General features: G+C 36.2%; 2 protein-coding genes across 2 annotated transcripts in view; one reads left to right on the top strand and one right to left on the bottom strand.

Annotated features, from left to right (window-relative positions):
* Positions 1 to 8,863, bottom strand: part of LOC133606145 (proton myo-inositol cotransporter-like) — a 184,379-nt gene extending 175,516 nt beyond the window's left edge. The window contains exon 1 of the mRNA XM_061959751.1: positions 8,550 to 8,863. The gene's annotated coding sequence lies outside the window, so the exon portion shown is untranslated. The remainder of the gene's footprint in view (positions 1 to 8,549) is intronic.
* LOC133606995 (mucin-6) overlaps positions 6,963 to 15,000 on the top strand; it is a 75,654-nt gene continuing 67,616 nt past the window's right edge. Inside the window, exons 1-10 of the mRNA XM_061961499.1 lie at positions 6,963 to 7,045; positions 7,229 to 7,273; positions 8,569 to 8,794; positions 8,864 to 8,993; positions 9,068 to 9,131; positions 9,208 to 9,290; positions 12,205 to 12,400; positions 12,492 to 12,611; positions 14,579 to 14,699; positions 14,784 to 14,919. Of these exons, the coding sequence (XP_061817483.1) occupies positions 6,994 to 7,045; positions 7,229 to 7,273; positions 8,569 to 8,794; positions 8,864 to 8,993; positions 9,068 to 9,131; positions 9,208 to 9,290; positions 12,205 to 12,400; positions 12,492 to 12,611; positions 14,579 to 14,699; positions 14,784 to 14,919 (1,173 nt within the window). The 5' untranslated portion in view covers positions 6,963 to 6,993. The remainder of the gene's footprint in view (positions 7,046 to 7,228; positions 7,274 to 8,568; positions 8,795 to 8,863; positions 8,994 to 9,067; positions 9,132 to 9,207; positions 9,291 to 12,204; positions 12,401 to 12,491; positions 12,612 to 14,578; positions 14,700 to 14,783; positions 14,920 to 15,000) is intronic.

Raw genomic sequence — 15,000 nt, 5'->3', positions numbered from 1 at the left:
TTTCCTTGGATTTTCTCGAAAAAGATAAAAACAACGATCTCAACCTGTTTCTTATCGACACACATATTATTCCCTTCAGTTTTAACGGTGTTAGATTGTACCAGGTGCGGAGAGTGTGCGTGGACGACAATGTGTGTGCCCAACAAACACATTAAGTTAACTTTTGGTTTTGATCACCTTCAGGATGGACAAAAGCATATGTGGAGAGCGATCATTTTTTTTAAACGGTCTGGAAGTTAGACAGCACGGTCCTCTCTCCAGCGCTGGTATTTTTACCTTTTTGTAAAATAAATTTGTAATCTTTAAATTCTAGTCACCTCTCTTTATGCAGACAGCCTTAGAATAAAATCATTTGGGAGAACTCTTCCCTGCAAAAGGGAGGTTCCTAATATCAGCAAGTTATCAATAAAAGAAGTAAAAAATGTTTGGCGATAATAAAGAACATTACAACATTGGCGTAAGATTTCAATGTATCATCATCTTTCATTGTCAAGCATTAGTGGTGAGCAGGGGCGCTTCTAACTTCAAAGGCGCCCTGAGCGAGACCCCCCCTTGTTTGTTAGTTAAATCCCAGCGGACATCTAAACCTTTTGAGAGCCTCTACGTTTTAACAACCACTGATTAAAGGGTCCCTCTAATGCTGACAACATTTTTTCATAGGAACTAAAACATTTTGTCTACAGGTAAAAATTCCCCTGGTTTCAACACAGTTTGGAACACCCACTTTTAGCTCCAAAACGTGGGCGTGCCTCTATCAGCCTGCTGATGTCACCTACAGAAGACTGGAGGCAAATTCATTTTGCGTAATTTGTGTGATAAATCTGTGTATATACATGTATATACATGACTGTTTTTATACAATATATATATATATATATATATATATATATATATATCATAATCGACGGCTGGATCTGAAGTTGATCTAGAAACTTAAGCATTGAAAAAAATAACCCACATTTGGGTGGAGATGGAACAACCAGCAACCGCCCCGCCGAGACCCCCCCCTGAGGGAGGGGAAAAATTAAAAAATAATATTAATAAAATATATTTAAAAAATAAATAAATAAATTAATTAATTAATTAATTTAAAAAAAAAGAATTAAAAGAAGATCACAGACATGCTGACAAACAAGGTCACTACCCCAGCAACTGGCCGACTCGCAGCACCTCGGAATACCTTGCAGCACCAAGCTACCACAATAGACGCAGGGACTAGGCCCAACAGGCCCCAACCAAGACGGGCACCCGGAAGGGATGGACAGCGGGACCCAGGAGCTCCAGACACGCAGTTCGGATGCAGTAGCCTGAGGCGTCGACCCCTGTTAGTATCCTTTAGATTACTTCATGTCAAAAATTCCATTTAGAAATAATTTTGGGGAAAATATTGCATTGTTTGTGTGTTTTCCATACATCCAATCCAATCCACTTTATTTATATAGCACATTTAAACAACAAAATGTTTCCAAAGTGCTGCACAACAATATTAAACACAATTAAAAACAATAAAAAAATAAATATGATTAAAAACAATTTCAAAGGGTAAAACCAATTAAAACAGTAAATAGAAAGCAAAATTTTAAAAACACAAGAAGACAACAGAGGACCACACAACTCACGTAGTGTTAAAAGCCAGAGAATAAAAGTGGGTCTTAAGACGAGACTTAAAATACTCCACTGTGGGAGCAGTTCGAATATGGAGGGGCAGAGTGTTCCAGAGCTTAGGGCCGACCACAGAGAAGGCCCTGTCTCCCCTGGTTTTAAGTCTCGTCTTGGACACCACGAGCTGGAGCTGGCTCTCTATATGAAAACAAAGTTTTCTTTGACAAAAAGGGCAGAAAACAAACATGGAAAAAAAATAATAATCATCATCAACGAGAAACTTAAGCGTTGAAAAAAATAACCAAATTAAAAATAAAATGTGTGGCTTATTTTTAACACTTTTATGAATAGGGCCCGTTTGGATCCTTAAGATTTGTGGGATTTTTTTTAAACTGTCATTGTTAAAAAAAAGACTATAACGAATGAAAATCAATGTTAGAAGGCATTAATGACCTATTTAGTGCGTCAATTACTTGATATAAAAAATTCCACTTTAAAATATTCTGGGGGGAAATATTGCATTGTTTGTGTTTTCCGGAGTTAAAAACTAACTTTTCTTCGACAAAAGGGGCATAAAACAAACATGAAAAAAATCATAAAAAATTATAGTCGACAATCTGAAATTGATCTAGAGACTTAAGCGTTGAAAGTCAAAACAAAATAAATAAAACATGTTTGACTTATTTTTAACACATTTATGAGTGAGGCCCCATTGGATCCCTAAAATTTGTGGGATTTTTTATTAAACTGTCATTGCTCAAAAAATAGTAATGAATCAAAATCAATGTTATGCATTAATGACCTATTTCCAAATACTTCACATCAAATATTCCACTTCTACAAATTTTGGGGAAAATTTTTGTTTTTTATGCACTGGCTTTTAAAAACAAGCTGAGTTACACTAGACTTTTTAAATATTTTATTCAGTTGTAGTACCTTTTTTTGTTTGTTTATGAACCTGTCAAAAGTTTTTATTCAGTTTATTCTATTAATTCATTGGTTGATCTTTGTCATTTTTAGCCAGTTTGTACAGGACTCTTCAGGATGCTTGAGCTGTTGTTTTGAACAAAAACACAGCTTGTTGCATCTGCATGGTGGGGAAGCAGCCGCAGTGTGATGATTAATACCAAAACGTAATCTTATTCAAAAATTACAAAGTAAATGTTAATGTGTGACACATAAAAACGCAATGACACATTTTAATCATTGACTACACAAGATTTTTTTTCCAGCACTTTTAACGTTGCTTACTCAGCACCAACTCTTAAAATCTAATTATTCCAATTACATGCCTGTATAATTAGCATATTATAGAAATTAAAAGGCAAACGGTGTTAAGAAGTTCCAAAATGTGCATATTTAAAAGGGGAAATTGTTTTTTTAAACACCGCTTTTTTCCATTCGCTTAAAAATTGTGGATTTATTCTTAAAATATAAAAAAAATGTATGACGGGAAACTCTTTGTTTTCTTCAGAAATTACATTTCATTTATCCTAAGTTGGTAATAATTCCTAAGTAATGACACAGTAAAGATTGAAGATAGGAGTTCTTCACCTTTTTGACCTAACTTTTCCACTCAAATATTAACACTGAATTAATAATCTTCCTCTTGATTTTAATCATATTCAATACTTTTATCTAACCTACTTACAGTATAAAAACTTGTCAAACGATATGAAACCATGTGTTGATTACAAACATCTTCATTTATTTATTTAACACATAAACCTTAGGCTTAGTTCAGGCTGATTAGAAAAATAAGTACTAATCAAATATACTGCATAAGAATTAGGCACTCATAAATAACAGACAAAAATAAATGTACATACAATTATGTTGTGCTAAAATGAAGAAAATAATAATGAATATAATGCTTAAGTATGCTGCCATTCAAATTAACATGCAAATGAAAATACAGCTTCACCCCTTTAGTCATATTTTTTGCGCTTAAGAAACTTTTCTCTATGACTTCAGCTCCAGACTACTTTTGTTTGTTGGATATTATCATTATTGCCACAGGTGGTGGAAAAGCAAATTACAACTGAGTATCAGATAGTTTTTGTAAAGCTAAGTGCTAACGAAAGTGTTAGCATTAGGTGGCAGAATAAAACCAGTGAATTTCTGTACATTGCATGTTAAGAAAAGCAAAGGAAGAAGGTGGATCGTGTTTGTTGTTAGTGTTGGAGGAATATTTCCCCCCCCCTTTGAGCAAATTGGAATGCCTCAGAAGTTACTAACTATTTCCTTGGATTTTCTCGAAAAAGATAAAAACAACGATCTCAACCTGTTTCTTATCGACACACATATTATTCCCTTCAGTTTTAACGGTGTTAGATTGTACCAGGTGCGGAGAGTGTGCGTGGACAACAATGTGTGTGCCCAACAAACACATTAAGTTAACTTTCGGTTTTGATCTCCTTCAGGATGGACAAAAGCATATGTGGAGAGCAATCATTTTTTTTAAAAACGGTCTGGAAATTAGACAGCGCGGTCCTTTCTAGCGCTGGTATTTTTACCTTTTTGTAAAATAAATTTGTAATCTTTAAATTCTAGTCACCTCTCTTTATGCAGACAGCCTTAGAATAAAATCATTTGGGAGAACTCTTCCCTGCAAAAGGGAGGTTCCTAATATCAGCAAGTTATCAATAAAAGAAGTAAAAAATGTTTGGCGATAATAAAGAACATTACAACATTGGCGTAAGATTTCAATGTATCATCATCTTTCATTGTCAAGCATTAGTGGTGAGCAGGGGCGCTTCTAACTTCAAAGGCGCCCTGAGCGAGACCCCCCCCCCTTGTTTGTTAGTTAAATCCCAGCGGACATCTAAACCTTTTGAGAGCCTCTACGTTTTAACAACCACTGATTAAAGGGTCCCTCTAATGCTGACAACATTTTTTCATAGGAACTAAAACATTTTGTCTACAGGTAAAAATTCCCCTGGTTTCAACACAGTTTGGAACACCTACTTTTAGCTCCAAAACGTGGGCGTGCCTCTATCAGCCTGCTGATGTCACCTACAGAAGACTGGAGGCAAATTCATTTTGCGTAATTTGTGTGATAAATCTGTGTATATACATGTATATACATGACTGTTTTTATACAATATATATATATATATATGTATATATATATATATCATAATTGACGGCTGGATCTGAAGTTGATCTAGAAACTTAAGCATTGAAAGAAATAACCCACATTTTTTTTTTTTTTTGCGGCTTATGTTTAACCCTTTTCTGAATAGGGCCTGTTAGTATCCTTTAGATTACTTCATGTCAAAAATTCCATTTAGAAATAATTTTGGGGAAAATATTGCATTGTTTGTGTGTTTTCCATACATCCAATCCAATCCAATCCACTTTATTTATATAGCACATTTAAACAACAAAATGTTTCCAAAGTGCTGCACAACAATATTAAACACAATTAAAAACAATAAAAAAATAAATATGATTAAAAACAATTTCAAAGGGTAAAACCAATTAAAACAGTAAATAGAAAGCAAAATTTTAAAAACACAAGAGGACAACAGAGGACCACACAACTCACGTAGTGTTAAAAGCCAGAGAATAAAAGTGGGTCTTAAGACGAGACTTAAAACACTCCACTGTGGGAGCAGTTCGAATATGGAGGGGCACAGTGTTCCAGAGCTTAGGGCCGACCACAGAGAAGGCCCTGTCTCCCCTGGTTTTAAGTCTCGTCTTGGACACCACGAGCTGGAGCTGGCTCTCTACATGAAAACAAAGTTTTCTTTGACAAAAAGGGCAGAAAACAAACATGGAAAAAAAATAATAATCATCATCAACGAGAAACTTCAGCGTTGAAAAAAATAACCAAATTAAAAATAAAATGTGTGGCTTATTTTTAACACTTTTATGAATAGGGCCCGTTTGGATCCTTAAGATTTGTGGGATTTTTTTTAAACTGTCATTGTTAAAAATAGACTATAACGAATGAAAATCAATGTTAGAGGGCATTAATGACCTATTTAGTGCGCCAATTACTTAATATAAAAAAATTCCACTTTAAAATATTGTGGGGGGAAATATTGCATTGTTTGTTTTTTCCGGAGTTAAAAACTAACTTTTCTTCGACAAAAAGGGCATAAAACAAACATGAAAAAAGAATTTAACAATTATAGTCAACAATCTGAAATTGATCTAAACACTTAAGCTTTGAAAGTCAAAACAACATTTAAAAAAATGTTTGGCTTATTTTTAACACCTTTATGAGTGGGGCCCCTTTGGATCATAAAAGATTTGTGGGATTTGTTATTAAACTGTTGTTTCTCAAAACATAATAATGAATCAAAATCAATGTTATGCATTAATGACCTATTTCCAATTACTTCACATCAAATATTCCACTTTTAAATTTTGGGGAACATTTTTGGTTTTTAGGCACTGGCTTTTAAAAACAAGCTAGACTTTCAGTAATGTTTTAAATATTTTATTAATTTTATTTATTATATTTTTTGTGATTAATCGCATGAGTTACCTTGATATTTTTGACAACACTGATTTTTTTTAATGTCAAAATGGAAATAACAAATACATTTAGTAAGAAAAGAAAGTCCTGTATTGTCTGCATTATTTCCAGGCTTTTGCGGGCCATGTAAAATGATGTGGCGGGCCGGATGGGGACCCCGTGCCTTGAGTTTGACACACGTGCACTAAGGCTTTTTATGGGTCGGTTTTTGATTCATGGTATTTTGCTGTGTTTTAAAGGGTTTTATCAATAAAGTTGGTATGCTAGAACACCACCATGTAGCACCCAACTGAGGTGGTGTAACAGGCACATCATTTACAGCGGCGACTTATGTGAAAGAAGTTTATCATTTATGCCTTTTTTTTCCCCCTCACAAGAGATGATATCCAAAATAACACGTTTCATGTCTTATGTAAGAGCATGCAATATCACACACCAAAACAAAATAACTAACTGCATCCTGGTTTATGGGGCACAGCCATTAACCTGGCTTCATTTGGCATTTCCTTTAGCGTTCAAGATAACCCTGGGCTCTTCCTTGTCTGTCAAACATAAATTATGTTAAAAATATGGAGATTAATACTTTACCTATGATGCTTCCCCCCCCACAAATTGCTTTGAACATGAACTCTGGTATTTTTATTTGAAAGAAATTAGTACTTGAACCGCGACCCCAAAAGGGAATAAGCGGTAGAAAATGGATGGATGGATGTTAATTTCCATAGTGTGATTGAATGGAATGATAGTTTTAGGCACATTTTCAGTGAATGGGAAAAATAATAAAAAATATTAAAACATTTCCTGGTATGTTGGTTGACATAAGTGGGCATGTCAGGGGGCATGCATGCACAAATGCGGTATAAAAGCGCTGTCTCTTTGGCAGTATTGACGCCGCCGTCAACATGAGCTACCCATCATGGACGCTTGCTGTATGCTGTCTATCAGCAGTCGTAGGTACTGAGCTACAAATCTGACTAATTTGGCTAAATACACATTTTTTAGTCACTTTTAACAAATGTCTTCTCATTTTGGGGGAGGGGGGGTTCTGCGTATTCGGAGTGTTTACTTAAACAGTGTTTGTCATTTTAGGTCACAAATAGTTTTTTCTTTGCTGATAACTCTCCATTTCCCTTTCAGTTTTAGGGGCCGGGGAATTGGTCACGACAACAGAAATGCAAAAATGTAAGTTAAATGGAGTTGATGTGTGAATTTGTTAATCTGTCAACTGCGCATTCACATTTTTGTCATCTTTTGATATTGAATGCCTAATTAGGAATTATTAAACATAAGAGACCAGATAGGTTTATTTGAACATATGTACAGTTTCAAAATGATTAATCACATTTGTACATTCTCTTTACAACATGTCCAAAAATGAGTAGGAACAAGCAACACTTATTTAATCCTACCCCTTTTCCACTTCATATCAATTACTTACACATTTGTTCACTCTGTATACTCAGGATGTACACATGTTTAAAACATTCCACACAATACAAATCCATGTAGTGTAAATACAACAGTCCTAACTGGGTAAGTCATTGGTGATGAGAGAAATTATCTTATTTTGCTCAAGTTCAAGACATTTACCAATATTATTCTTTAATATTATTCTTTATTGTACTTTTTAAACAGGTGTAGTTTGAACAGTTTCTCAAACTTGATCATATTAGTACATTGTTCCACTTCTTTACGTTCTAAATTCCATAATGTAATTCCACATACTGATATACTAAAAGTCTTAAGTGTTGTACGTGCATACAAATGTTTTAAATTACATTATCCTCTAAGGTTATATTTCTCTTCTTTTGTTGAGAAGAATTGTTGCATATTCTTGGGTAGCAAGATGTAGGTTGCTTTGTGTATTATTTTGGCTGTTTGCAAATTCACTAAATCATTGAATTTCAAAATTTTGATTTAATAAATAAAGGGTTTGTATGCTCTCTGTATCAATCAATCAAAGTTTATTTATATAGCCCTTAATCACAAGAGTATCAAAGGGCTGCACAAGCCACAACGACATCCTCGGCTCAGATCCCACATCTATATCCAACGTTATGTATTATCCTAATTGATCTTTATTGTTACACAATTAGTCAATGTAATGTATTTTATTTTGCAAATGAGAAGGTGTGTCCAAACGTTTGGCCTGTACTGTACATACAATTGATTTTTGAAAATTAGGAATCGATTTAAAATAAGGATAAACAAGAATCGTGATCCGGATGGGAATCTATTTTTCTGTGCAGCCCAAGGCTACTTTGCTACTTTGAAGCCACCGTGACCAATACAGATAAATGCTTTAAAACGTTTCAATATGGTGTCCTGGCTCGTCCACCTATATTAAAGACCATATAGGTGATGAGGAGCTGTACCAGCAACAACCTAACACTTACTACCAGCCATTTTATGTATTCCAAGCTGAAGCCTCTGCATATTGTCACTTCATCTGACTCACCTGCCACTGTTGTCGCCAGTCACTTGCAAGACATTCGGCAGCGGTGTGGTCCAACCTTTCAACGGCTCCAGTTACTACTTGCGGTCCACCTGCAGGGTCACCCTCAGCCACTTCACGCACAACCGCGTGGACTGCGACATCAGCGCCCGGCGGGGGGACAACGGGCTGCTGGTTGAAGTGGAGATCACCATCAATAAAGTCCAAACGGTCCTGATGAATGGAAGCATCCTCGTGGAGTCAGAAAGGTCCGGCATTACTGATTTTTTATGACAACACAACTCAGTGCTAACATCACCTCATGATTGTGTTGACAGTGTCTCCCTTCCCTACGACCACACTTACCAGCACGTCTTCCAGTACGGCATCTACACCAGGCTGAGGAGCATGCTGCTTCCTCTCACGGTCACCTGGCGTGACGTACCTGGAGGAATAGACACACTTTGGGTGAGACGCAACATTAGAAGCAGAAGGCATCATCATGAAGACACGTGCTACAACGACGTGACGTGTCATTCAAGGTGGAGATGCAGCAGGAGATGACCGCAGACATGAGTGGGCTCTGTGGGAAACACAACGTTGCGGGTAAACACGTGTCCTCTTTGATTATGTCCACATGGGGATTTTTGTAAAGCGGGACATTTTGAAATGTTCTCCTCAGGCGATAAGCAGCAGCTGATTACGGACGCCGTGCACACTGAAGACACATGTCAAACCAGAGACATGGTTGCTGTTTATAATGCTGTAAGTGAACCATTTCCTCTCATATATGTTAACTCCAAAAACACATTTCAAAAAGGTAAAAAAAAAGTTTTTTTATCTATCAATGTTCACACCAGACAAAAACAGCACTTTTTTTTCTTTTTTTTTGCCTATCGTTCACAATCGTTATGAAAGACAGGTTTTTTTGCATGCTAACTTGTAATAATCATCTCATTCTAGGTGGCAAGCAACGCAGTTAATGTGAGCAATCAATTCTACTTCTAAATCACTTTAAAAATACATTAAAAAAACATCAACAATACTTACTTTACATTCCGTAATCTGTACAATAACCAAGCTTTAGCGACATTGTTATTGTAAGAGCAGGAGGAACTCTTTTTCTAGTGTAGTAACTCATCGGCGTGTTTCGGTGTCCGTAAAAGCTAGCTACGGCAAGAGATAAGCTAACTTCCACGTCAGCACCGAACGCGTTTGAGTTTGTCATGCACAACATAATGTGATAAGACACCAATCTGTATTGACTGAAAAACATGAACAATCACATTACAGTATCTGTAAATTATTAGCCCACATTTCATGTTTTGTTTGTACACAGCTAGCTGGACAGCGTATGTACTGTAGTTGTAATAACACGCATGACGTGCTGCGTGTATCATGATCGATATTAAAGTGACTCACTCGATGGACAGTTGGCTGTTTAGTCCAGCTGGTCCGGGGACATTTTCTCCGGTTTATTTGGGTAAGCACTCCATTTATGTCGAAATAGCTTGGCTTCAAATTCCAAATTTATAGCGCCAAAGTCACTTTCACCTCACTCTCTCGGCTTCCGTCTGCTACAACGTCTCACTCTTCCTTTGTGCTCGCTTCTAGAAGCAGCAGTTCATCCTCCGTAGCTTCAAAAAGATAAGGTTGTGAATCCTCATTTGTCCAAAAATAGTCGTCTTCGTTGTCTGCACAATCAGCAAAAAAACCCTACAAAGCCTTGAATTTGTCTTGTGGTCTAAACTGAACTCCTGAAATCAAATAACTTTTGCTCAATATTCTAATTTATTTAGATGCACCTGTGTATTACTGTTGCGACAGAATTAATAAAGAGCAAATCGCTTAATTAGTACAAACACCACTGATGAGGTAATTAGAAACAACCACCGTACGATTATTTTACCCAGTGTACAATCAATGATTTAAAAATATCCCATGATGCACGATAACTTGAAGCCCTTTAACACTACTAGCAAACACAAACAGGATACAGCCATAACGTCAAGAAACACAAAACCAGGTGGGGGCACTGTTCAGCAGGGGTTGCTTACGATTAATCACATGTACTTATGTACATGTGATTTCTTGTAAAAAAAAATATGAATGAATAGATAAATAATAATTCGTGAAGTAAGCTATATTTCATATGGTGAGATGAGTAAGATTATCTTGAAAAAGAATGGATGGATGAGATAAATTCAGAGTGTTTATCATGGTTCTTCTCCTTTGTACTTTGTAAACATCTTAAATGTCTTTGCTTAATCCATTCCATAATTTAATTCCACATCCTGATATACTGAAGGTCTTAAGTGTTGTACGTGCGTACAAATGTTTTAAAGTACATTTTTCTTTAAGATTATTTTTCTCCTCTTTTGTTAAGAATTGTTGTATATTCTTGGGTAGCAGAATACAGTTTGCTTTGTGTGTAATTTTTTTGTGTAGGAACTTCAGTATTTTTGATTCAATTAAATAAAGGGTTTGTATGTTCTCTATATCCAACATTATGTATTATTCTAACTGATCTCTTTTGTAATACCGTTAATGAATGAAGTGTACTTTTGTAGTTATTTCTCCATATTTCTACACAATAACTCAGATATGGTGAGCAGTAGAGAATATGGAGTGATTTTTGGTCTAGAACATGTTTTGCTTTATTCATTATTGACGTGTTTCTTGCTACTTTATGTTGTATATTTTTTACATGTGATTTCCAGTTCAATTAATCAATCATTATACCTACAAATTTGGTTTCATTTACTCTTTCAATTTCTATTCCATCCATTTTCTCTTCTACTGTTACCAAATAGCATTATTTTAGTTTTACTGAGATTCAAAGAGTCTGTTTTTGTCAAACCATCTTTTTAATTTGTCCATTTCTTCTGTTATTATTTGTATTAGCTTCTGTGTGTTCTCTCCTGAACAAAACACTGTTGTATCATTCGCAAATAATACTAACTTTAAATCTTTTGTAACTTTACAAATGTAATTTATATAGAGATTGAACAATTTTGGTCCTAGTATTGATCCCTGAGGTACACCGCAGGATATATTTTGCATTGTAGACGTGTGTACGCCTAGCTTCACGTATTGTTTCCTGTTCATTAAATAACTTCTAATCCAGTTGAAGACCAACCCTCTGATGCCATAGTGTTCTAGTTTTTGGATTAAAATATTGTGATTAATTGTGTCAAATGCTTTAGTTAGATCCATTAACACTGCACTTACTATCTATTGCATTGGTAATTTCTCTGTAATTTCAATTAAAGCCATCAAAGTTGAAACATTAGCTCTGTATTGATATTGGTTCTCAGCGTGTATTCTATTTTTGTTTGTGAAACTCTCTAATCGGTTAGTGAACAGTTTTTTAATGATTTTAGAAAATGGTGGAAGTAAAGAAACAGGTCTATAATTTGTAAATTGGTGTTTGTCTCCAGTCTTATAAATTGGTGCAACTTTAGCTATTTTCTTTTTGTTTGGGAATTTACCTGTTTGAAATGATAGGTTACTAATATCAAAATCATTGGTAAAAATATTATCAAAAAGAGTGGCCCAGTGTCCTGTGATTCTGCTTGGCTTTGTGATTTTAGGATATAAACTGTTGGCGTTTAATCACTGCTCACATTAAGAAGAGCTACGGTTCCACATCTTTCTATTCCCCTTCTTGTGTTTGCAGAAATGTAGAGAGCTGATTTCATTAGTGTTGGATTGCCTGAAAACAACAGGTCCTATTTATATTGAACTTTGCGAAGAGAACCTTTACCTTTACGAGGACAGCTCCTATGTGGGCTGTGCGTTCTTCAAAGAAGTGGTACACCAGTGTGGAAATGAAAGCCATGTTTGGAGCAGATGGAGAGGTGTCACCCAGTGTGGTACGTTTCTCAGTATCTCATTACTGACTTGAATTATATGCAGGTCCGCTAGTCATTTTTGGTTAAAGTTACTAGATGCCATGTTTTGCAGATGAACCCAGTTGTCCAGGAGACCTCAGCTATGTAGAAGAAGGTCCTGCATATGTGCCCAGCTGCTCAAACCCCAAATCTTCTGACCGAGACCTCACCAACTCTTGTGTCTGCCCAGCTGGTAAGGCCAATGATGTACTTTTTAACGGATCAATGGCCGATTGATTAGAGCAGGGGTTCTTCACCTTTAACTTAACTAGACTTAACCGTGAGGCCCAACTTTTCCACTTCAAATGGGCCCTGGGCCCATTCAAACACTAACACTGAATTCTAATCTAATTTTAGATTTTTATCACTTTTAATAATTACATCTAACCTAACTAAAATTTGCAATTCCGATAGGAACCGCGTGTTTTAATGCCCTATGTGCACGAGCCGCCGAATCGCTGTTACGTGAGAGTGGACCGGAAATGCTTGAATGTCCAGGGTGAGTGGAGTGTGTTGATGTTAGAACGGTTCTAATAAGTTGAGAAATGTGGGATATGGAGAGTTTTGTATTCATTTTCAATGGGGGGGGGGGGGATTCCTGGTAATTCCGGGTAATCAGGGAATTTTCGGAACCGTAAAACATGCTGGCTTGAATGTCCAGGGTGAGTGGAGTGTGTGGATGTTGGAACGGTTCAAATCAGATGAGAAATGTGGGATATGCAGTAGATTCTATAATGACCATTCATTGTCAATGGGGAGAAAAAACGGGAAATTCTGGGAAAACCGGGAATTTGGGGAAAGGAAAAACATGTTTTGCGTTCGATATATCAGAAAAGTAGTATGGGTGGATGGTGGAAAAGTCAGAATCGGGTTTAAAAATGGCTCAAAATTTTGAGAATGTAGGGCATTGTAGGACTATGAATACGTCCAATCCTTTGAATGAGAATTTCCTAGAAATGCAGGTACTTTGGGAAAACCGTGAATCTTTGAAAATATTGATACTAACAATTGTCCTAGATTATATGAATGAGTTGGTGTTGGAATTTTTCAATACGGTTGAAAAATGCTGACGTAGTAACAGTTAGAATTGAGAATAGGTATTCAGAATTGCTGACATTTTTTTGAAAACTGGGAAACAAAGAGGAATGTTTTGATGGTGGAATGGTCAAAAACGGTTGAAAAAGTGGGCCGTGGAAAGCCGGGAATTCTGGGAATTCCTGGAATTTTTTTGAACTCTTGGAGTGTGTGGATGGTGGAACGGTTTGAATCGGGTGAAAAATGTGGGAGTTGTGCATGTTTGAAAATTGGCCCATTCATTTTCAATGGGCCAAATGTCCAAGAAAACTGGAATTTCTGTCTAATCCGGGATATATTCAGATGAAAACTGTGGGCTGTGGAGCGGAATAAAAGAAGATTTTTTTTTTTTATGTCAAGTATTATATGTGTGAATGTCCAAGCATTCACACAATTACTGTTTACAACCTTGTCAAACGACATGAAACTGTGTGTTATTTAACACATAAATGCAATACATTCAAATTATGTTGTGCTAAAATAAATACACTAAATTAATCATTTACATGTTTCTTAATTAAAGTGCAACAGAAAACACAGCTTCACCACTTTAGTCATCATCTTTGTTATAAATTTCTCTATGACTTCAGCTGCAGACTTTTTGTGTTTGTTTGATATTGTGATTATTGCCTCAAGTGGTGGAAAATGATATTACAACTGAGCACTGCTGTGGATACAACATATCTCGCGGACCAACAATTACGAAACACAGGATTAGAGAATCTCTAGTTTATATAACGTTTGTCTTCATTTCATTTATAATCGTTTCACTGGCAAACATCAATATTAAAATGTTGTAGCCAAAGAAGTACCGGTCGTAGGTGTCCTGGCTGGTCCAAAAATACTAAAGCTCACATAAGCCTTACGAAAATGACAGAGACTATTCTCCTGATCACAAACCAAGGTACCATGCACATTTGAAATATATTCCTTTGATGTAAAACACACAATGTTGCTTTAATGTTAATTATCCACTAATGCAAAAAAGCCGCTGGACTTACCAGTTCTGGAGTCTGAGGACAGGTTTTTTTCTGATTTCCTTTCCCTGGAAGAAAGCAATAGGTAAGAAGAGCATTTGTATTTCAGATGAGGTGTTAAACGATCATGCCGATAGTTTCCAATGCATCAATGTGTCCAGCTGCCCTTGTGTCTTTGCTGGCCTGATCTACTCTCCTGGGGACAGACGCAGCACCAAGTGTCAGTCGTGGTAAGCATGTTAAATCCACGACGGAAAGTTTTTTATGTTTTTTTTTTTTTAACGATTGATTTAGTGTTTATCGTTTCTACACAGCGTGTGCGAGGATGGGAAGTGGCATTGCTCTGACAACAACTGTCCATCGCAGTGTCTCATTGAAGGGCCTTACGTGACAACATATGATGGAAAAGAGTACGTGGTGCCTGGTGGATGTAAATATTTGGCTTCTAAGGCAAGTTGTCGCGTCGTATAGCTTTTTATTTGTTTTACCATTAACTCAGAGCTGTAATATGAATATTTATTTATTTAAAAA

This window comes from Nerophis lumbriciformis, linkage group LG05 (genome assembly GCF_033978685.3).
Source record: "Nerophis lumbriciformis linkage group LG05, RoL_Nlum_v2.1, whole genome shotgun sequence".
NCBI classification, from domain to species: Eukaryota; Metazoa; Chordata; class Actinopteri; order Syngnathiformes; family Syngnathidae; genus Nerophis; species Nerophis lumbriciformis.
Note: the sequence above shows the minus strand (reverse complement) of the source record. Positions and strands in the feature narration are given on the sequence as shown.